At 41.7% G+C, this 24442-nt stretch overlaps 2 protein-coding genes and 1 long non-coding RNA gene across 3 annotated transcripts in view; 1 reads left to right on the top strand and 2 right to left on the bottom strand.

The window, feature by feature from the left end:
• The window catches only part of LOC129393271 (uncharacterized), a 146325-nt gene that overhangs the window by 85624 nt on the left and 36259 nt on the right, over positions 1-24442 (bottom strand). The gene's annotated exons all lie outside the window — the stretch shown is intronic.
• The window catches only part of LOC129393262 (tubulin beta-8 chain-like), a 60806-nt gene that overhangs the window by 29880 nt on the left and 6484 nt on the right, over positions 1-24442 (bottom strand).
• LOC129393268 (histone-lysine N-methyltransferase PRDM7-like) lies at positions 13354-19868 on the top strand. Its single transcript, XM_055093571.2, has 3 exons — positions 13354-13873; positions 14275-14342; positions 15170-19868. Exons 1-3 carry the CDS (start codon positions 13610-13612, stop codon positions 15516-15518), a joined length of 681 nt encoding a protein of 226 aa, XP_054949546.1. The 5' UTR covers positions 13354-13609; the 3' UTR covers positions 15519-19868.

Here is a 24442-nt window from a genome sequence, read left to right as displayed (position 1 = left end):
TCTCTGGAGTGCTGCAGACTCCTGACATGTACCCTTGGGTGACTCTGTCTGAATGTGCATGGAATGGGGGCAGCTGGTCCTGGCCAGGACATGGGGGAGAAAAGAACACTAGCATCAGCGACTGCTCTGTGTCAGCAGAGAGCTAGGAAAATGCTCAGTGTCTGCTCAGTTAAACAGGACACAATCTGGAGAAGGAGGGAAGGTCTTTATGTTTCACAGAGACTCCCAGAGGCCCCAGGCTATGCCCTACACACAGGGTAGAGGAAAAGGACCAGCTCAATGTGTATTAGTAAATCACTGATGGAATCTGTTACTTCCTCTAGGTCAAAGATGCCTTCAAAGACATTTCCATATACTTCACCAAGGAAGAATGGGCAGAAATGGGAGACTGGGGGAAAACTCGCTATAGGATTGTGAAAATGAACTATAATGCACTGATTACTATAGGTAACAGGAAGTACTGGGCACAGACCAGCCTGGGCGATATAAAACAGGTCTTTGGTCCCTATATTATTTTAATTATCAGGTGGCGGCATCTGCCCACAATTCCCTTTTGCACGGAGACAAATCTGGAGGGAAATATTGTTCTTTTGCATCAGTGCAGGGTTGTGTGTGGATACTGACCATGCAGAGGTCACATCTTGACCTTGTTCAAGACTCTCCCAGCTCATCAGACTGAGCAGCACTGACTTTGTGGTGCTTTCCATTGCCACTGCCCTTTGTTCCTCCTCCCAGCTCTTCCATTTCAGAGCAAAATTTTTTGCTTCTTTTCAGGTCTCAGAGCCACTCGACCAGCTTTCATGTGTCACCGAAGGCAGGCCATCAAACTCCAGGTGGATGACACAGAAGATTCCGATGAAGAATGGACACCTAGGCAGCAAGGTAAGAGGGAAGGGAAGGAGGATTTTTTTTTTTAAAGATGGAGTTTCGCTCTTGTTGCCCAGGCTGGAGTGCAATGGAGTGATCTTGGCTCACGGCAACCTCTGCCTCCCAGGTTCAAGCGATTCTCGTGCCTCAGCCTCCCAAATAACTGGGATTACAGGCATGCGCCACCACACTCAGCTAATTTTTTGTAATTTTGTTTAGTAGATATGGGATTTCTCCATGTTGGTCAGGCTGGTCTCGAACTCCTGACCTCAGATGATCTACCCACCTTGGCCTTCCAAAGTGCTGGGATTACAGCCATGAGCCACCACACCTGGCCTATTTTTATTTTTTTTAAGACAGAGTCTTGCTCTGTCATCCAGGCTGGAGTACAGTGGTACAATCTCGGCTCACTGCAGCCTCCACCTCCCAGGTTCAACAATTCTCCCACCTCAGCTTCTCAAGTAGCTGGGACTGCAGATGTGCACCACCTTGCCCAGCTAATTTTTGTATTTTTTGTAGAGATGGGGTTTCACCGTGTTGGCCAGGCTGGTCTCGAATTCCTGGCCTCAAGTGATCTGCCTGCCTTGGCCTCCCAAAATGCTGGGATGATGATGATGAAGATGATGATGATGATGATGATGATGATGATGACTGTTACTATTATTACAGACAAGGTCTCACTCTGTCACCCAGGCTGGAGTGCAGTGGCACAATCATAACTCACTGCAGCCTCAAACTCATGGGCTCAAGTGTTCCTCCCACCTCAGCTTCCCAAAGTGCTGGGATTACAGGCATGAGCCACCGTGCATAGCCCCCAGTAAGATTTAGAAGTGACCTCCTGGCCAGGCATGGTGCCTCACACCTGTAATCCCAGCACTTTGGGAGGCTGAGGCAACCATGTCACTTGAAATCTGGAGTTTGAGACAAGCCTAGCCAACATGGTGAAACCCCATCTCTATTAAAAATGCAAAAAAAGATAGCTGGGCATGGTGATGGGTGCCTATAATCCCAGCTACTCAGGAGGCTGAAGCTGGGAAATAGCTTGAACCCAGGAGGTGGAGGTGGCAGTGAGCCGAAATCGTGCCACCACCCTCCAGCCTGGGCAACAGAATGAGAAGACTCCGTCTCGGGGGGAAAAAAAAGTGACCTCCTGAAACCGGCCTCGGTTTAGGTCTCAGCTTCATTTCAGAATTTAACAAAGGAAAAAGAGTCTTCCCTCAAAAACATAAATGTTCAACAAACCAGCACAATGTAATCCCAGCACTTTGGGAGGCCGAGGTGGGCGAATCATGAGGTCAGGAGATCAAGACCATCCTGGCTAAAACGGTGAAACCCCATCTCTACTAAAAATACAAAAAATTAGCCAGGCACAGTGGCGGGCACCTGTAGTCCCAGCCACTCAGGAGGCTGAGGCAGGAGAATGGCATGAACCCAGGAGGTGGAGCTTGCAGTGAGCCGAGATAGCACCACTGCACTCCGGCCTGGGTGAAAGAGCGAGACTCCATCTCAAAAAAAAAAAAAATTGTCATTCTTTTTTTTAAAAAAAGAAAACATTGTTTTTGCTAAACAATGTTAATAAATCACAGAACAATTAAAGAAAACAATTAAACTGCAAATCCACAAAAAAGCTTTCTAACACCAATCTCATAATAGTTATTGAGTTAAATGTCTTAGAAGAAATAATATTAAGTAAAGATACATCATTTATGTACATTTAATCATACTATATGATCCTCTTATACCAAAATGTATCTACTTCTTTGTCTCGATTCTGGAGCGGGTTTGAGAGAGCTGTTTAGTTGCCCTGATCTTTCCCATACGTCACTGACCAGAGACAGCATCAAGTAGATAAAATAATGTACCATAATTATAAAATAGAAGTGCAAAGCTCATTTCCTCTTCTACTGCTTGGTTAGGAGAGTTTAGAAGTAAACACAGTCAATCTGCCCAAACTGGAGAAAGCAACTTGGATTGGGTCTACGATTTCCCCATCTGTGGATTTGAGATTCCTTAAGACCTTAATGTAATGTAAGAGGAATGAAAGGCCAGCGTTTGCTTTTCTGCAAATGTTTTGACAGGAAAAGAATGTCTCTTTAGAGGGAATCTATCTCCCGTGGTTTACCACACATCTATACATCTTTATCTGAACTCAGTTAAAATCCCCAATTTAAATCAATTTATTTTCTATTGTGGAAATCAAACAACATATATTTACTCTTCTAACAATTTTTAAGCATACAACTTTATTAACTATATGCACACTGTTGTGCAATCGATCCCTAGAACTCTTTATCTTGCATGACTAAAACCCTAACCCATTGAACAATAACACTCCATTGCTTCCTCCCTCCAGCTCCTGGCAACTGCAATTCTGTTTCTATGAATTTGGTTACTTTAGATACCTCATATACGTGGAATCAGCCATGAAACATTTGTCTTTTTGTGACTGGCTTATTTAATCACTTAGCAGAATGTTCCCAAGATTCACCCATGTCACAGCATGTGACAAGATTTTCTTCTTTTTTAAGGCTGAATAATATTCTACTGCATGTATATACCACATTTTGAAAATCCATTCATTTGTCAATGGATATTAGGTTGCTTCGCCTCTTGTCTATTGTGAATAATGCTGTAATAACTATCAGTGTGCAAATATCTCTTTGAGATCGTTTTTAATTCTTTTTTTTTTTTTTTTTTTGAGACGGAGTCTCGCTCTGTCGCCCAGGCTGGAGTGCAGTGGCGCAATCTCGGCTCACTGCAAGCTCTGACTCCCGGGTTCACGCCATTCTCCCACCTCAGCATCCCAAGTAGCTGGGACTACAAGCACCTGCCACAACGCCAGGCTAATTTTTTTGTATTTTTAGTAGAGACGGGGTTTCACCATGTTAGCCAGGATGGTCTCGATCTCCTGACCTCATGATCCGCCTGCCTCATGGGCTCGATCTCCTGACCTCATGATCCGCCTGCCTCGGCCTCGTGAAGTGCTGGGATTACAGGCATGAGCCACCGCGCCCAGCCTTTAATTCTTTTTAATATATTATATATCCAGAAGTGGAATTTCTGGATCAGAAGGTAGTTCTGGTTTTAATTTTTTGTGGAAGCGCCATACTGTTTTTTTACAGTGTCTGCACCATTTTATATTCCCACTACTATGGTTTGAATGTGTGGAAGTTCATGTATTGGAAACTTAATTGCCATTGTAACAGTATTAAGAGGTGGAGCCTTTAAGAGGTGATTCGGTAATGATAGCTCCAACCTCATGAATGGATTAATGCCATTATCACAGGAGTGGGTTAGTTATTGCAGGAGTGGGTTCCTGATGAAAAGGATGAGTTGGGCCCTTCCCTGTCTTTCTCTCTGTCTCACATGCACACTTACCCTTCTACCATGTCATGATGCAGCTTGAAGACCCTTGCAAGATGCCAGTGCCATGCTCTTCAACTTCCCAGCCTCCAGAACCACAAGCCAAATAATTATTTTCTTTATAAATTACCCACTCTGGGCCAGGCACAGTGGCTCATGCCTGTAATCCAAGCACTTTGGTAGGCCAAGGCAGGCAGATCACAAGGTCAGGAGTTCGAGACCAGCCTCGCCAGCTTGGCAAAACCCCATCTCTACTAAAAATACAAAATTAGCCAGGCATGGTGGCATGCACCTGTATTACCAGCTACTTGGGAGGTTGAGGTAGAAGAATCACTTGAACCCGGGAGACAGAGGTTGCAATGAGCCGAGATCACACCACTGCACTCCAGCCTGGGCAACAGAATGAGACTCCATCTCAAAAAAACAAACAAACACATAAATTTCCCACTCTCTTGCATTCTAGGAAAGCAGCAGAAAACAGACTAAGCTACCCACCAACAATAAGCAAGTGTTCTAATTTCTCCACATCTTCGCCAATACTGCTATTTTCTGGTTTTTTGACAGAGGCTATCATAACAGGATAAGGTGATATCTCATTGTGGTTTTAATTTTCATTTCCCTGATGATTAGTGATGTTAAGCATATTTTCATATGCTTCTTGGCCATTTATGTATCTTCTTTTGAGAAATGTCTATTCAAGCTTTTTGCCCATTGTATTAGTCAGCCCAGGCTGCCACAAGAAAATACCACACATTGAGTGGCTTAAACAACAGAAATTTGTTTTCTGACATTTCTGAAGTCTGGTAGTAAAAAATCAGAGTGCCAGCATGGTTGGGTTCCGGTGAGGGCTCTCTTCCTGACTTGTAGTCAGCCTCCAGCTCACTGTGTATTTACATGAATTATTTGTGTGCCAACAGCAGGAAGGAGAAGGAATTTCTCTCTTCTTCTTCTTATAAAAGCAATAATACCTACTAGAAGATTTTTTTTTAGACAGCTTCATTCTGTTGCCACAGGCTGGAGTTCAGTGGTGCAATCTCAGCTCACTGCAAACTCCACCTCGTTCAAGCAATTCTCCTGCCTCAGCCCCCCACGTAGCTGGGACTACAGGGGCACGTCAGCTAATTTTTGTATTTTCAGTAGAGATGGGGTTTTACCATGTTGACCAGGCTGGTCTCAAACTCCTGGCTTCAAGTGATCTGCCCACCTCAGCCTCCCAAAGTGCTGGGATTACAGGCATGAGACACCGCACCTGACCAAAAGCACTAATGTCATCCTAAGGGTCCCACCCTCATGACATCACCTAGCCCTAATTACCTACCAGTGGCTCCATCTTTAAATACCATCATATTGAGGTATTAAATATGCTTCAGCATATGAATTTGGGGGAAACAAAATTCAGCCCATAGCACCCATTATTTAATTATTTGTTTTGTTGTTGTATTATAGGAATTCTTCATATATTCTAGATATTAACTCTTTCTTCGGTTTTTTTTTTTTTTTTTTTTTTTTAGACAGAGTTTCGCTCTTGTCACCCCGGCTGGAGTGCAATGGCGCGATCTCAGCTCACTGCAACCTCCCCCTCCCAGGTTCCAGCGATTATTCTGCCTCAGCCTCCCGAGTAGCTGGGAATACAGGCACACACCACCACACCCAGCTAATCTTCTGTATTTTTAGTAGAGACAGGGTTTCACCATGTTGGCCAGGCTGGTCATGAACTCCTGACCTCAAGTGATCCATCTGCCTCGGCCTCCCAAAGTGCTGGGATTACACCCATGAGCCACAGTGCCTGGCCTGGATATTAACTCTTTATCTTCTTTTTTTTTGAGACAGAGGTCTCACTATGTTGCCCTGGCTGGTCTCGAACTCCTGGGTTCAAGTGATCCTCCCACCTCAGCCTCTGAATAGCTGAACTATAGTCATGTGCCACTGCACTCAGCAACATTAACCCTTTATCAGATACATGGTTTGCATATATTTTCTTCCACTCTGTAGGATGCCTTGACACTGTGTTGATTGTTTTCTTTGCTACACAGAAGTCTTTAAGTTTGATGTAGTCGTACTTGTCTATTTTTGCTTTTATTGCTTATGCTTTTGGTGTCATATACAAGAAGTTATTGTTCATTTCAATGTCATGAAGCTTTTCCTCTGTGTTTTCTTCTTGAAGTTCTGTACTTATAGACCTTACATTTCAGTCTTTAATCTATTTTGAGTTAATTTTTGTATGAGATATGTGGTAAGAGTCTGTCTTCTCTTTTGCATATGTATATCCAGTTTTCCCAATACAATTTCTTGCAGACTGTCCTTTCCTCCATTGTGTAGTCTTGGCATCATTGCTGAAGATCATTTGACCATATACACAAGGGTTTATTTCTGGCCTCTCTATTCTGTTCCATTGGTCTATATGTCTGTCTTTATACCAGTACCATACTTTTCTGATTACTGTAGCTTTGTAATATGCTTTGAAATCAGGAAGTGTGAGGCCTTCAACTTTATCCTTCTTTTTCAAGATTGTTTCAGCTATTCTGGGTCCTTAGAGATTCTACATGATTTTTTGGATATTTTTCCATTTCTGAAAATAATAGCATTGGCATTTTGATAGACAGGGCATTGAATCTATAGATCATTTTGATAGTATGAACATGTTAACAATATTAAGTCTTCAAATCCACGAACACAGGATGCCTTCCATTTATTTGCGTCTCCTTAAATTTCTGTCGGCACTGTTTTGTAGTTTTCAGTGTTCAAGTTTTTGCCTCCTTGGTTAAGTTTATTCCTAATTATTCTATTCTTTTTGATGCTATTGTGATTGGGATTTTTTTCTTAATTTCCTTTTTGGATTGCTCATTTTTACTAAATAGAAACACAACTGATTTGGGGTGTTGCTTTTGTATGCTGAATTCATGTATTACTTCTTTTTTTTTTTTTTTTTTTTTTTGAGACGGAGTCTCGCTCTGTCATCCAGGCTGGGATGCAGTGGCATGATATCGGCTCACTACAAGCTCCACTTCCAAGGTTCATGCCATTCTCCTGCCTCGGCCTCCTGAGTAGCTGGGACTACAGTTGCCCGTCACCACGCCCAGCTAATTTTTTGTATTTTTAGTAGAGATGGGGTTTCACCATGTTAGCCAGGATGGTCTCGATCTCCTGACCTCGTGATCCCCCCACCTCGGCCTCCTAAAGTGCGGGGATTATAGGCTTGAGCCACCATGCCCAGCCCAAATTCGTGTATTACTTCTAACAATTTTTTGGTAAAATCTTTATAGTTTTATTTTTATTTATTTTTTTAGATGGAGTCTCGCTCTGTCGCCCAAGCTGGAGTGCAGTGGCATGATCTCGGTTCACTGCAACCTCTGCCTCCCAGATTCAAGTGATTCTCCTGCCTCAGCCTCCCGAGTAGCTGGGACTATAGGTGCCCGCCACCATGCTCAGCTAATGAATCATTATAGTTTTCTGCATGTAAGATCATGTCATCTGCAAACAGAGATTATTTTACTTCTTCCTTTCCATTTGGATGCCTTTTATTTATTTTACTGGCCTAATTGCTCAGGCTACGACTTACAGGACTATGTTGAATAGAAGTAGCAAGACTGGAAATCCTTACCTTGTTTATGACCTTAGAAGGAAGGCTTTCAGTTTTTCATCATCGACTATGATGTTAAAAAATGGGCTTTTTGGCTGGGCGCGGTGGCTCATGCCTGTAATCCCAGCACTTTGGGAGGCCGAGGTGGGAGGATCACAAGGTCAGGAGACCGAGACCATCCTGGCTAACATGGTGAAACCCCATCTCTACTAAAAATACAAAAAATTAGCTGGGCGTGGTGGCAGGCACCTGCAGTCCCAGCTACTCGGGAGGCTAAGGCAGGAGAATGGCCTGAACCCAGGAGGGAGAGCTTGCAGTGAGCCGACCTCGCGCCCCTTCACTCCAGCCTGGGTGACAGAGCGAGACTCCATCTCAAAAAAAAAAAAAAAAAAAAAAAGGGCTTTTCTTATATGACCTTTTTACATTGAGGTGATTTCCTTCTATTCCTAGTTTGTTCAGTGTGTTTGTCATGAAAGGTCAATTTACATTTTAAAAATTAATGTAATAAACACCTTATTAGGTATACCTTTACAGATAGGCTGGAACAAAGATGAAGTTTTATCTATTTTTTTTAATCTTAAGAAAATTAGCAATGCCCCCAATAGAAGCATAGGCCTTAATGATACTTCAGAAAACATTTCCAAATTGCCCTTGGATAATACTTGGAATCACCACTCTCTGATTCAGAATTCTCTGTCTCTAATGAGAAACTCCAGAGTTAGGCCGAGCATAGTGGCTCATGCCTGTAATCTCAGCACTTTGGGAGTCCGAGGCAGGTGGATCACCTAAGGTCAGGAGTTCGAGACCAGCATCGCCAACATGGAGAAACCCTATCTCTACTAAAAATGCAAAAATTAGCTGGGTCTGGTGGTGCACACCTGTAGTTCCCAACAACTCACAAGGCTGAGGCAGGAGAATTGCTTGAATCTGGGAGGCGGAGATTGCAGTGAGGGGAGATTGTGCCACTGCACTCCAGCCTGGGCGACAGAGGGAGACTCCATATCAAAAAGAAAAAAAAAATCTCTAGAGTTTGGAAACATTTACCAACCAAACCACTGATTTCTCATCACCTTTTAGTCAAACCTCCTTGGATGGCCTTCAGAGGAGAACAGAGTAAACACCAGAAGGTAAGTATCTCCCAAATCCTGTTGACAAGAAAACTTCCTCATAGATCCAAATACAGGTAAGAGAAGGAGAATGTACAGACTATCCTAGGAACTACTGCCTTCCTCTCCTGATCTCTTTAGCGCAGTGTCTGACATCATCATTATTTTAAGAGTTAATAAGAACAGCAACAATAATCGCTACCATGGGTTATTTTCTCAGTATTTTCAGACTTTATTTTAAGCATTTTACATGAATAAACTTTACGTATAGTACCTATTCAACTTCACATATAGTACCTATTAAGTAGGTACTATAACTATAGCCATTTTACAGGTTAGGAAACTGAGGTATAAAAATGTTCAGTTATATCCCTGGGATCACATTCAGTGTTGGTGCAGTCTAATCCAAAACTCCTTCTCTAAAGCACTTACAAGATCATTAAAAGTTTCATAGTTTTATAAAGTTTATGCTGTCTTACCCATATGTCTTTACATCATTCGTCCAATTGATTTTTCAACCTCAGTTTTTCTCTGTTGTAGTAAAGTCAGATTTGCACTAAAACACTCTGATTAAGGGAAGCTTCCAAGTAAATAGACAATTCATACTGTGGATGGTACCAGAAGAAGATAGGGTCCCTACCCTCATAAGGGACCCATTCTGATCAGAGGAAGCAGCTTCCAGCCCTGAGGAGTTTCAGGTTCGAAGATTGAGAAACAACAAATAAGAAAATGGTTTAGGACTTCATATAGGTTACACCCTATTAAGTAAAAATATATTCTTCTGGAACCAATTTCAAATGCTCATTCCTGTAGAAGGCAGTAACGGCTCCTTCCTCTGGGCTCCAATTAGGGAACTCTCATGTTATTTGGAATTATTTGTTTAGCCTGCCTGCTGCCTCTTCATTGTGAGCTCTTCAGGAGTCTAGTCCCTTCCTGATTCTTCTCAGAACTCCCAAGCCCAGCTCAGGGCCTCTGAGAGCCTCCTGAGTGTTTTCTGAATGATTGATTCCAAGCTTATGAATTAAACTATAAGTAACAGGGTCAAGGAATGCTGAAAATATCTTTGAGTTAGATTTCAACTGTAGAGATATATCAGGACTATGAGATAATTTTTGTTTGTTATTTTTCTACAGGGGCAGGGGGTGGTTTGAGACAGAGTCTGGCTCTTGCGCCAAGGCTGGAGTACAACGGCTCAATCTCGGCTTACTGCAGCCTCCATCTCCTAGGTTAGTGTGATCCTCCTGCCTCAGCCTCCTGAGTAGCTGGGACCACAGGCATGCACCACCATGCCCGGCTAATTTTTATGTGTTTTGTACAGGCAGGGTTTTGCCATGTAGCTCAGGCTGGTCTTGAACTCCTGGGCTCAAGCCATCCTACTACCTTGGCCTCCCAAAGTGCTGGGATTACAGATGTGAGCCACCGCACCCAGTCTGTGAAAAAAATTATTTTTTTCTTTTCTTTTCTTTTCTTTCTTTCTTTTTTTTTTTTTTTTCAGACAGTTTCACTCTTGTTACCCAGGCTGGAGTGCAGTGGCGCAATCTCGGCTCACTGCAACCTCCACCTCCTGGGTTCAAGTTGTTCTCCTGCCTCAGCCTCCTGAGTAGCTGGGATTACAGGTGCCCGCCACCACACCCGGCTAGTTTTTTGTATTTTTTGTAGAGACAGGGTTGGCCAGACTGGTCTCAAATTCCTGACCTCAGGTGATCTGCCTGCCTTGGCCTCCCAAAGTGCTGGGATTACAGGTGTGAACCACTGTGCCTGGCGAGAATAATTATTAATCTCACATTCATACTGTATTAAGTACCTCAAAAAACACTTTGGTGAACATTATTATCTTTCATGTTCACTACAATATTAAGAATTAGTGCCGGGGGCAGTGGCTCACACCTGTAATCCCAGCACTTTGAGAGCCAGAGGTGGGCAGATTACCTGAGGTCAGGAGTTCGAGACCAGCTTGGCCAACATGGTGAAACCCCATCTCTACTAAAACTACAAAAATCAGCTGGGCATGGTGATGGACACCTGTAATCCCAACTACTCGGGAGGCTGAAGCAGGAGAATCGCTTGAACCTGGGAGATGGAGGCTGCAGTTAGCTGAGATCATGCCACTGCACTCTAGCTTAGGCAACAGAGTGAGACTCCCTCTCAAAAAAAAAAAAAGAATTAGCATGGGCTGGGTGCGGGGGCTCTTACATATAATCTCTGCACTTTGGGAGGCTGAGGTGGGTGGATCACTTGAGGTGAGGAGTTCTAGACCAGCCTGGCCAACCTAGCGAAACCCCGTCTCTAATAAATATACAAAAATTAGCTGGGTGTGGTGGCACGTGCCTGTAATCCTAGCTTCTTGGGAGGCTGAGGTAGGAAAATCTCTTGAACCTGGGAGGTGAAGGCTGCAGTGAGCTGAAATCATGCCACTGCATTCTAGCCTAGGCAACAGAGCAAGACTCCTTTTCAAAACAAAACAAAACAAAAAAACCATGTATGCCAACTTCTGGATCGGGAAACTAAAGAGAAATTAGCTAACAATACACCCTTATTCAAGCAGACAAGCAGAATTGGTACAGGAACTAACTAATCTAATTCAAAAGCCAAATATTCTTTCCAGGATATGGCAACATGCAACTTTGACTTCACTTTCTTAGTTGTCTAGATATATTTTTGCCAATCATCTCTTTGTTCTGTTCCGAACCTTACTGCCCTATTACCTCATTTTCCAGATGTGCTTTGTCCCTCTGTGCTTTTCTACATTTCCCCTTCCATCAAAAGTCTACTAGTTTATGGAAGATTTCCTCCTTCTCTCTGTAAGCCCTTATCCCCTTCTTTCACAGATCTTGCTGATTCTCCAGCTAGTCTTCCCAAGTATTCTTCCTCCTTCCCTTTAACTTACATAGAACGTTTTGAGAGAAAGTTGAAGGAAAGAGCCTTAAGACATGGGTTAGAGTCCCAGATTCACTACCCACTTAGACCTTGTCTTTTCCCTCTAGTATTTAGACACTCTAGGTATTTCCAAGGTTTGAACATTAACTACAGTCATATGAAAACATGTTGCAAGCCGTAAAGAACTAAATAAATGCACGTTGTCTTTTAATATGTGATTCTCACATTAAAGGGAATGCCCAAGGCGTCATTCAATAATGAATCTAGTTTGAAAGAATTGTCAGGAACGCCAAATTTACTGAATACAAATGGCTCAGAGCAGGCTCAGAAACCAGTGTCCCCTCCTGGAGAAGCAAGTACCTCTGGACAGCACTCTAGACTAAAACTGGGTAAGAAAAAATTTGAGGGGAATTTAGTCCCGCTATGTCCTCTAGAAAGGTTGGTGAGTATGGTCTACCTATGTGGGGTGGACTTTGGATAGGCCTGGGCTTAAGCTGGACTCAACTGTGAGACCAGAAGTTAGATGCAGTATTTTGTTAAAATTATTTATTTATTTGTTCACTGAGACAGAGTCTTACTCTGTCACCCAGGCTGGAGTGCAATGGTGAGATCTCGGTTCACTGCAACCTCTGCCTCCACGAAAATAGCGATTTTCATGCCTCAGTCACCCGAGTAGCTGGGATTATAGGTGTGCACCACCGTGCCTGGCTGATTTTTAGTAGAGACAGAGTTTCACCATGTTGACCAGGCCGGTCTCAAACTCCTGGCCTCAAGTGATCTGCTCAGCTCAGCCTCCCGAAATGCTGGGATTACAGGCTTGAGCCACCATGCCTAGCCTTGGATACAGTATTGAATAGCATGTAAGAACATTAACTTTGAAGTCACTCACTTGGGTTATAATCCACACAGAAGCATTGGGGCCTTGGGCAAATCTTATAAATTCCATGGGCTCCTGAATGGTAATCTGTAAAATGAGACCAAGTATACAGAGCTCATGTATTGTTTGAAATCATTAAATTAAATATAAATGAATTGATACATGTGAGGTGTCCAATAAGTACCTCTCTGATAATATATATTCTTTTGTGCGTTTCTACATTTCCTTTTCCATCACATGTCAACTAGTACATAGAAGATCCCCTATAGAGACTATACTTTCTTAGTGTTGTATGTCCAGGCCTTTGTTCAATGCCTAAGATGTAATGAACTCTCAAAAAATATTTTCTGAATAAATAAATGCATGAATGAACCATTTTGTAAGCAGAAAGGCTGGGAGGTTAATGGGATAATGAGAACAGCTAGAAACTAAAATTGAATAGGCATCTACAGTCAGTGTGGGTGTGGGGTCTAAGTCTCTCTGAAGCAGTAAAGAGGGGGAGACTAGAGTATGTAGAAAGGTAGATGCTAATTTGATGGTAGGAGATTTCACATTTTCTTATGAAACAAGGACAAACACCCCAGACTCCCAATTTTACCCATCTACTCTTCTCCAACCTAGAACTCAGGAGGAAGGAGACCGTAGGAAAGATGTATAGCCTGCGAGAAAGAAAGGGTCATGCATACAAAGAGATCAGCGAGCCACAGGATGATGACTACCTCTGTGAGTGACCCTTTCAGCCACTCACACAGCTTGCTGTTATGTCCTGGTACAATAATTTCATCATTTGGCCCACAAATCATTCCCTTACTCGAATGAATTAAAGTACAGGATTGGGGCTAAATAATGTGAGTGCCAAGCTCTTTCTGAAGCTCTTATATCAAGGAACATGCATTACAACTTTCCTAATCCCTGCTTCCCTCACTTCCAGATTGTGAGATGTGTCAGAACTTCTTCATTGACAGCTGTGCTGCTCATGGGCCCCCTACATTTGTAAAGGACAGTGCAGTGGACAAGGGGCATCCCAACCGTTCAGCCCTCAGTCTGCCCCCAGGGCTGAGAATTGGGCCATCAGGCATCCCTCAGGCTGGGCTTGGAGTATGGAACGAGGCATCTGATCTGCCACTGGGTCTGCACTCTGGCCCCTGTGAGGGCCGAATTACAGAAGACGAAGAGGCAGCCAACAGTGGATATTCCTGGCTAGTAAGAAGAGCCTGCTGTTTCCCCTGTTCTGTCTTCCCACATCCCTTCTGTGCCTTTGGTGGGACATCACCTTCTACATGTTAGGATATAGGTAGGGATAACATGGTTAGCTCTGTGTACTCAAGGGTCTTTGCATGAACATGGAACTCCTATTTAGAGATCACAGGGTACGTGGGAGCAGAGTGGTACAAAGACAAAGAAGTGCATCCTCCCTTTTGGAGCTTCTGCTCTGATTGGACAAACCAACTCAGATGTGTAGATGATGACTAAGGTGCATGCCATGTGGTCTCAGTTGGCAGTTGAAGCTCTGCAGGTCCAAAGGCCATTGATGACCGTGGAGTAAAATAATTCTTCAGATTTTTACCCTCTAAAAAGTCTTTACCTTATTTTTTGAAACTCAGATCACCAAGGGGAGAAACTGCTATGAGTATGTGGATGGAAAAGATAAATCCTGGGCCAACTGGATGAGGTAAGGCCACTAGCTCTCTTAGTTTCAGAGAGAACCTCCATCTCTCACAAACCCGGACTTCCTTCCTTCTCATTATGCCTCCCTCAATGATTTTCACATCCCCTATTTCTATTTTTCTCCATACAGTGCTGTTTTATACCATCAACTTTTAGAAATAAAAAATAAAAATATAGATATTATGATTTATTGGTATCAAAACACAAATATGTATGCTAGACAAAATTGAGGCACCAAGATAAACCTTGACAAGGTTAATTCATGCTTTAATTTATGTAATCCACATTTGTTAAACACTTAGTATGTTCCAGGTTAGGAAGTGAAGTTCACTACTTGAACAGAAGTGAGCTGCAGGATGACCCAGCCCCTTTCCACAATGGGCTGTCGTTCTATCAGAGAATAGAAAAATGAATCAACTATTACTGTTCTATGTTATTGGGCCAAGAGAAAGAGGCTTCTGAGTTTCTCTAGGAATCTGAAGAAGTCAGGTGAATGGCAGCTGAGTGAACTGTAGGGTGATTAGAGGAAGGCCTGTCAAAGAAAGATGGACTTGAGCTGAGTGTAGAATGATGTGAGCTAATCTAGAAGCAGAGCACGTGATCAAGCACCAAGTTCTGTGGTATAAAACGAATTAATTTAGAGTTTAGAGAAGCTAGAGGTCAATGTGTTTTATGGCCAATCAAGGTGGAGGTAAGTCTGGAGTTGGGCTTTGAAAAAATGGCTGATTAGGCACAGCAGGGAAGCATTCTAGGCAGGATGAGCACTGTAGTCATCCTGCCTAGAGGGAACTCACTGCCTCTTTTCTTTCCCTTTGCCTGCCTTGACCCCAGGTATGAGAACTGTGCCCGGGATGATGAAGAGCAGAACCTGGTGGCCTTCCAGTACCACAGGCAGAGCTTCTATAGAACCTGCCGAGTCATTAGGCCAGGCTGTGAACTGCTGGTCTGGTCTGGGGATAAGTATGGCCAGGAACTGGGCATCAGATCTTCTATAGAACCTGCCGAGTCATTAGGCCAGGCTGTGAACTGCTGGTCTGGTATGGGGATGAGTATGGCCAGGAACTGGGCATCAAGTGGGGCATCAAGTGGAAGAAAGAGCTCATGGCAGGGAGAGGTAGGCATCACTATTACTCTTTTAAAAGGACAGGAAAGAAAGAATTATCCTAGAGAATTTTCATGATTGAACACTTAAGTAGACTAAAACGCCGTCTAAAGTCAGTAAAATTTTACATCAGTGGCTCCAAAATTAAAGATTCATGTTATGTGCCTTTGCCTCTTTGGAACAGTTTTTATATTTTTAAATCTTTGTTCCGATTTTATATTCAAAGTACTTCAGGCACAAAGTATATAACAGCACACAGTGCTCAAAGACTTAAAGACAAAAATCAAGTTCTCAAACACCTACCAGCTCTCCCAACAAGGTAGTTTCTTCTGGTATTTCCTTGATATTTCTTAATGATATGCATATGTTGTTATTCATTCATTCATTATCTCAATTAGCTGTCATGTGAATTCCTACTCTGTGCCAGACGATGTTGCAGGAAGTGTAAATACAGACTGATCAAGACAATCAAAAAAACTGCTCTTGAACAGATGACTTGTGAATTAGGGAACCATATGAATACACACAGACATATGTGTAATATCAGACGGCGATTAGTGCTTTGAAGAAAATGAATCCAGAAAGAATACCTGGGATCAGTGTGAGACCTGGGATCAGTGTGAGAGCTGAGGTCAGTGTGAGACCTGGGGGTCAGTGTGAGACCTGAGGTCAGTGTGAGACCTGGGGGTCAGTGTGAGGTGAGAGTAGAGTGTTGCAGGGGATTGTCAGGGAAGGTTTCTCTTAGGAGACAGCATTTGAGAAGTGCAAGTGCCTGTGGGCCAAGGATTCCAGGCACAGGGCGCAGCTAGTGCAATGGTCCTGAGGCCAGAAAGAGTTCAGCTTTGGTTCATTTTTGGAAAATAGGCTGCCATGGGTCATCCCTTCAGAGCTGCTCCAGTTTCCAAGTGAGAGAAAACGGTGGGCAGGATGAAGGTGGGGAGCATGGCGGTAAGCCTGAGTAGGGATATATTTTGAAACAAGACTTCCTATTATATTTAAAATGGGTTCAGACTGAATGAAATAACTCAAACATGAATACTTGATGTGCAGCCTGACAAAGAGCATATTCTCATTTTATGATTTGTGGAATCTGAAATAGAAGCAGTCCATGCACCTAGTTGGCGCAGCAGGACCCACAGTCCTTTAGTCAGTGGGACCTGGACCACTCTGTGTTGGCCAACCTGAATCACACTTCCTGATGGAGAACCAGGCACATAACAGTCCTCAATTAAATATGTCCTTTTGAATGAGGACACTCAAATTCAGCCTAGCCTAGCCTGTCACTCACACACATGTACAGATCCCAGGGTCCACACAGATACAGATCCCAGGGTCCACACCTATCACATATATGAACATTATCACACAGACCCCTGCAGACACATCTGTGAGGCATATGCATTCCCAAACACACAGACAGACTCATGATAAATTTGTTCCTACCCAGCCGTGACTTCTAAATGCTTGGGGAAACCAAGACATAGTAGAAAGGAGTGTGCAATTATCATTTCCCATGATGCCGTTACTTAAGAACTCTTTGTGTCCATCCTTCTAATGGCACCAATGCCTCCCATCAAGCCTTAAACCTCACCTAAATTATGTCATTGGGCTTTTTCATCCATAAATGAGCATACCAGGTGCCAAGGGAATCAATATGCCCTTTCACATGCCTTAGACCAGTGTCCAAAGAAAGATAAAATGTTATTCTATAAAAGCTTTCTCCCAGCATTTCTATTCCTTTACATTTTGTCCCATATACAACTATGGTTTTCTAATGATCTTATTTCTGACAGCTGTTTTTCTTCAGAACATCAACAGCTTCTTTCCTAAATTAGTTTTAGTATGAGTTCCATTTCTAATTAGCTCAAATTAAAGTCCTAGAGAGCAGCGAGGTAATATTTAAACCCTCAGGCTAAAATTTCGGAGTAGGTGCAGAATGTTGACTCTAAATGAGTTTTTCCTGTGACATAACACGCATGAAAGCAGGATTTCCTTCATGTGTGAAATGTCTTAAATCAGACTTACCCTTTGTGATTCTCTTTTAGCTTTAAATGTCATTTAAGAAAAAAAAAAGAAAAGAAAATTAAGCATGACATTCCCCAATATCCTCTGCTCACTGTGTTATAATCCCTATCACTCCCCAAGTGAATTGGAGAGAGTGAAGACACAATGAACAGAAACTTCCCTGATGCTTCACAGAGGAAGTGTTCTCCAGGACCACACAACCTCCACCATGTCCATCTATGAAGGGCTGTGGCAAGCCATATACACAAAGATGCCTGTTTCCTGTCTTCTCGGTTAAAAACAAAAACAAAACACTGGAAGGAACCCCAAAGCCAAGCTGCCATGGGTTGCAGAGTGCCAGCCCTTAAGTAGTGTTGTCCATGGGTAAACAGGAGACGGAAAAGGGCACTTTCAAGAAATAACAAACTCAAGGCATGAATATGGTTATCCAAACATCAAGGGACTCCTTCATTTGCATTTGGATAATTGTGCAGTTATATGATTTGTTACATGGAGACCAGATGGAAGTAAGAGAGCTCATCCTCAACTTCCTGTACCTCTGGAAGTCTTTACACACATGCTGGAGAGATAGATGAGAGTTCATTAGCATCAAACCACCATGGATTTCATAATCAATTCCTAATATCTGAATAAGTGCAGAAAAGTCACAGGCATCTAGAAGTGTGGCCCAAGTCCTGTTCTTCAATCGGCCCACCCATTTCTCAAGATTTCATTGAGAAGATCAAGAAATCTAATCTTCCTTGGATGCAAAATGGAGGTGGTGAAAATTGGAAGTATGTCCTTCCTGGTAATGAGGCAATTTCAGTACATAGGAAGTGCTCTGAAATCTTTAAGGTATACAGTCTGACTCACTAGAACGAGAAAGGGCCCCACTTGTTGCCATTTTATGAGGTGACCACCCCAGCTGGATAAGAGCTACAAGTGTCCATTGGGTCTACCTGGGTGTGGGTCAAGAAAGCAGAGTTGAGTGCCCTGAGGTAAGCTGAGATTTTGGTGTTCAATGGGAAAGAATGTAAGAATTGACTTTGCCACCTACTGCCTGAGTGACTTTGCGCAAGATCCCAAATCCCTATGTATCTCGATTTTGTTATCTAAAAGATCACATGATGGAGGATGTAAGCAAGTAACACAGCCAAGACCCAGTTTACAGTGTCTAGTACCTAACAGACTCTTGACACGTTTCACTTGCCCTTGAGTCAATCTTTCCATGTCACTGAATATTCTTCCACAACATGATTTTAATGGATATAGTCGTCCATTGTTTAAATGTACCATTATTGACCAATGTAAAAATGTTCTTTTACCTCAAATTTTTATATGTAAAACAAAAACATGTTTGAGGACTAAACCCACACTGTAGTATAAATTAAACTGGATGTAGGCCAGGCATAGTGAGTCACACCTATAGTCCCAGCACTTTGGGAAACCAAGACAGGAGGATGGCTTGAAGCCAGGAGCTCAAGAGCAGCCTGGGCAATACAGCAAGACCTCATCTCTACAAAAAAATAAGAAAAATTAGCTGGCCATGGTGGCGTGCACCTGTAGTCCCAGCTTCCTGGGAGGCTGAGGTGGGAGGATCCACGGAGCCCAGGAGTTTAAGGCTGCAGTGAGCTTGGATAACGACTGCACTCCAGCCTGGATGACAGAACAAGAACCTGTTTCAAAAAAGAAAAAAGAAAAAAAAAACCTAAAAACTAAAAACTGGATGTAGTTTGCTAATAACTAAACAGCAAATTAATTGTAACATGCTGACATATCAACGATGTCTTTCTTCTTTAATCATAAACCTGCTCACTAAGAAGCTGCTGAAGTCCATGGTAGTGACAGGTACATGTCTGCATCCTTGTCCTGACCTGCATCTTCTTTGATTGTCCCCATCTGTGTCTCCGACTGGCACTGCCGAACCGGCTTGCTACCTGATCAATGTTGTACTGAACCGGACTGCTAACTGATCAATGTTGTTGAGCTCACTGCACAAAGCTGTTCTTACAAGGTAGATTTCTGCCTGGAATAGTCATACTTACACTGTTTATATTCCTTACTCCTGACCCATCCAACGCAGCACAAGTTCTATTTATTGCCATAAAAACATAGGTCATTTGGAAACACCTCCTTCATTTCTATGGAATGTTCAAACATTTCTGACATTTTGGACTCTGTTCTAGCCTCTTGTTAAATATATCCAGAAAAGAGACAAAGCTTTATGGGGGGGCTATATGCACACATATGCTATAGAATAAGCTATCTAAATGCTTAAAAATACTTTCCATCTGGCACCACACCTTAATAGGTAGACAGAAATTAAGTATGTGTATATCTATCTGTATAGATACGTATAAATATATATCCCCAAAACAAAAACTCATTCTCTTACTTATACATAGGTAGAATATAGGTGAATATACATATACATTTATAGGTAGAACAAAAAACCCCTCAGCCTCTTTAGGGCCATGTGTTTTCTCTGAGTAATTGTCACAATTAATTAAAATACATGTGTATGCCTTTTTAGATAAATTCCATCAGACCAGTTTCTGTCTGGTTGGAAAATAATAACTGCCTATTTGCTAAGTGCCCCTGCCCCCATACTATGTTCCAGTGAACTAAAGACCTCTGGCAATCATAGATTTACAGCTCAGCAAGATTAAACAATTTATTGTTATTTATGACATCCAAGCTGGATCCTCTGTATTATATTCCACATTAGCATCTATCACTTTACATTTGGGAGATCCTGTCCAAAAAAAGATTATGCCTCCTAACCAAACATTCAGCAGGGCTGCAGGAACAGACCCCTGAACAAACATCCTGCCAAAGTACTTTAAAGCACCGTGAGCTCCCACAGCTGTGCATTTTCAGACGACTCAGCAGATTAGCATGGAGTCTCTTAGCCTCTGCTTGGTCTGTTCCTTTCAGTGATCTCTCACATGGCCCAGTCCATTCGGTTTGAAAATCCTCATGAAATGAGCAGATTAAGATCTGGCTTCAGTAGAGGGCCATGGGGTGGGCATGGAGGGGAGAGGGTTTGCTCTTAACACAGCCTGAGCCTCAGAAAGGTTTCAGATGGAAAAGCATGGCACTGACTCAGCTCATGCTTAACAGGAAATAATGCACAGACCACACCAAAAAAGTCCTTTATGTTGTGTGAAAGTCTATGCTGGAGCAGCTGCTGCCACCTCATGTACTGTGATAGAGTGTGCATGTGTGTGTTTGTGTGTGCATGAGTGTGAGTACGCACACAAATGTGTGCTGGGAGGGGGAGGAGATCACACCTTCCACAGTCGCCACCTCAGCCTTAGCTAGCAGCATGGAGAAATGCCAAAAGTCAAGAGGAAGCTGCACCAAAGCAATTGTGATCACCACATCAGCAGGGGCTTTCTGGTTAGTAGAACTACCGGGACTGAAAAACACACATGATCTCATCCTTCTTTTATTTTAATCAGAGCAAAATATTTTTATAATAATTGTGTTATGTGAATAAATAATTCATAATGCTGTAACCCATTATCACATTCAATCCTCCTAACAACCCTAGAAGATACGTAGACAAGTATTATTACTTTCCCTATTTTTATAAATGAGGAAATAAACCCCAGAAGGCTAGGCAACTTCCCCATGGTCATATAACTTGCAAACAGTAGTATCATGATTCAAATCCAAAGCTTCTCCTTTTGTCTTTATCATTTTAATTTTGAAGGTAATGCATATGCATGTATGATCTTTTAAATCCAGAGATGTATATGGAATAGATAGGAAAAGGGACTCTCCTTCCCCATTATACAGCCCCTCCACCCAAGCTATATACACTGTTGACTAGAGTATGTCCTTTCAATCCTATTTTCTATGCCTACATTATATACAGAAAAGCAGGATTACGTTACACACAATATTCCAGTCATTGCTGTTTTTCACCAACAAGCTATCATTCACATCTTTTTCATACTACATATAAATTTATATCCTTTATTTTAGTGGTGTATATTGTGCAGTTGTGTCATAAATTATGTACCTGTTCTCTGTTGAGCATATAGATTTTTTCTGAGTTTTTCCTTAGCAAAATGCTGCAGTGAGTACCCTTGTACATAAATGTTTGTATATTTGTTCTAGAAAAATCTAGTAAAGATTCTTAGATTAAGAGATTCCCAGGTTATTAGAAAACTACTCTATTAATTTAGATATATACTTCCAAATTGCCTGACCAAAAAGTTATGTCAATTTAACTTCTATGAACAGTATACAAACATGACAATTTTACATCACCTACACCAACTCTGGGAAATTTCATCTTTTTTACAAGTTGATGGATTGTTTTAATTTATATTTCTCTGGTTATTAATAAGGTTGGCCACCTGTTCATGTGTTATTATTGATGATATTTGTATTGAATTGTTTGAATTTTCTTGATTTCGAAAACCTTTTTACATGTCATAGATATTAAATATTTGTTGTAAAACTCTCCTTCCAGTATTTTGTATGTGTTTAGTCAAGTAGAATAAACTCTTGTCCTCTGATTTCAGATTCCTTTGTCTTTCCATTAGAAATCCCTAAATGTAAAACTACATATTGATAGCTAAAAACCAGGATGTTTACTAGAGAAAAGGAATACAAAGGCAATAATTAAATATTATATTTATACAAAATACCTACTAGTACAAACTTAAAAAGAGAAAGTAAAAGTCAAATGCTTCTATGACTTCAGACTAAGAAAAAGAACTTTTGAGGTTGAATGTTCCTGAAATTTTTCTTTTCATACAACTACGGACATGACTTCAAAAGTTGATGTTACTAAAAATGTAAGATATGAAAGATATTTGAAGACTCAGAGAAGGTGGATTTTCATTTTAACAAGTCACATATATATTCTAGATATCCTCTTATTCGTAACTAAGAGAGTCAAATCAGATGAAAGAATCTAAAAATTTCCCTTTGACTGTGTTAAGTAGAAGTAGTAGAGGCATATTGGCCAAATCTTGAGTGTTTGCAAATTGACTCTTAAGGCTATAGGCTGGCACAGGTCATTGAAGCCCTAGCTTTTTATCTTTAATTTTAAAATCCCCAAACAATTTATACTAATTTTTCTTGTCCATTATTTCCAAATAATCTTGTTTAAATGTTATTACAGTGCTTGCTCATGTTACTGTTGTCTAACAGAAGGGTATCCGGGGCCTTAAAACTGAGAGGGTTAGGATTAATGATTCCAATACCTATGCTTGGACATCTCCAAAAGTGGGTTCCAGCTTCTTGTCCTCAAGTCTATATAGAAACTAGCAAACTTCCAGAGTTCACAAAAGGCTCAAAGAGAACAGATGTTTTATAGAAAATTCTTAGAGCAAGTTTCACGCATAATGTTGCTGATGTGTGTCTGCCTTTTCAATAAACATCACTATGCTTTATCACAAGATTTAATAAAGCAGCTTAGTTAAAAATGCCATCTGGGTCTCTGGACACATTAAACAAAGCTTAAAATAACCACCCCAGCAACTGGGAGGACCCAGCTGTTCTCATAATCTGTCCCACTCCTTTTACTTCCCCATAAAAAGAGTGAATGAAGACCACAGACTAAAAGCATCCAGAATGAACTGACACAAACAGGGAGATAGATGGAGCCAAGGGCTCCTGTAAGTTTGCTATTGCTCACATAATAGATTTGCTAATTCCACAACCTGCGGATGGTGATTCAGAAAGGGAAGCAGAAAGAGGGAAGAGAGAATCATAGAAGGGCTCATTCAAGTTTTCTAATGTATCACAAACCTGTCCTCCCTAATGTCTTGATCATAGCAGCCCATTCCATTCACCTATTCTGTAGTGAACTCCAGTAGAAAATACAAAGCCATCACCACCCAGTTCTTTCTCCCTTCTAGAGATGAGATATTAGCCACCCAATCCCAGATTCTCAGATCCATTCCAGGAAAGAAGCCCTAGGTATTGAAGCACAGCTTTCCCTCCCTCCCTTCTTTCTTCCACCCCAAGATTTGTTCCCCAGATAGTTCTAGTAAATGCAAAACCAAGTATATTCTCATTCTTTAGAGCAACCAGCTTTTCATGGCCAACTGGAATCAAATACAACCTGCACAAACATCTATCTGGAGGACACTCCCAAGGCTCCTACTGAGCCAGCCTTCTGCATACCACTGCATTTCAGCTTCCTAGTTCACAAGACACTGAGACATTCTTGAATTCTGCAAGGTGCACTGTGTGTTAATATCATTGCTGCTCATCATGTGGCCAATAAAGGGCATGACTAGTCAACAAATACATTTTCTCTTGGCTAAAACTTGCAACAAAACTGTAAGCTGTTTACCAAGGGGCCCACTACAGGTTATATTCAATACATACAGTCAAATCATAATTATCTGAGATGTATTCAGTTGACCATACACCTTTATATTTCAGTAAAAGGTCTTTACATTTCCCAGTGCTATCGATGTTACAAAGTGCTTTCATATGCAGTGCTTCATCTGATTTCCAGGATAGTTAAATGATCCTGTCATACCTGATTTTTAGATGAGGAAACAAGTGGTTTCTGGGTATTTCAAGAGGCTAATGCATCTGCCCTCCAACTTGTATGTGAAAACCAAAAACAAAATTCCAAGGCCCCTCAACCATCTGAATGGACTTTGACTCTTTTGGTCAATATATGGCAGAGCTAGGAAAAGAAGGTGAGTCTTCCAGCTGCTGATACAGGGTTTTTTCTGCCATACTCCATTACCTCCAAGGCTAAAGTCAAAAGAGGGTGTGGTTATCACATGAAAAAATCTGGTTTGGATTTCCCAAATGTGTATGTAGTATTTGGTGATTTATCTGAATTTAACCTACAGTTCTTTTGGGTTGTAACAGTCTGACTCCATTTTTGAAAACAAAACAAAATCGATTTTAAATGCTGAATTATAGATCTTTGCTGTCCAGTATGGTAGCTACTAACCACTTATGGTTATTTGCATTTCTATTTTAATTAATTAAAATTAAGTAAAATGCAA

Source organism: Pan paniscus, chromosome 8 (assembly GCF_029289425.2).
Source record: "Pan paniscus chromosome 8, NHGRI_mPanPan1-v2.0_pri, whole genome shotgun sequence".
Lineage (NCBI taxonomy): Eukaryota > Metazoa > Chordata > Mammalia > Primates > Hominidae > Pan > Pan paniscus.
The sequence above is the reverse complement of the archived record's forward strand: the minus strand, read 5'-3'. Positions and strand labels throughout refer to the sequence as shown.

What these genes read in the sequence shown, in the direction of transcription:
- LOC129393268 (XM_055093571.2), top strand. Translation starts at nt 13,610, where the DNA reads ATGTGTCAGAACTTCTTCATTGACAGCTGTGCTGCTCATGGGCCCCCT. An exon ending in ACAGTGGATATTCCTGGCTA is followed by an intron (nt 13,874 to 14,274) that starts GTAAGAAGAGCC and finishes TTTGAAACTCAG; the next exon opens with ATCACCAAGGGGAGAAACTG. An exon ending in TCCTGGGCCAACTGGATGAG is followed by an intron (nt 14,343 to 15,169) that starts GTAAGGCCACTA and finishes CCTTGACCCCAG; the next exon opens with GTATGAGAACTGTGCCCGGG.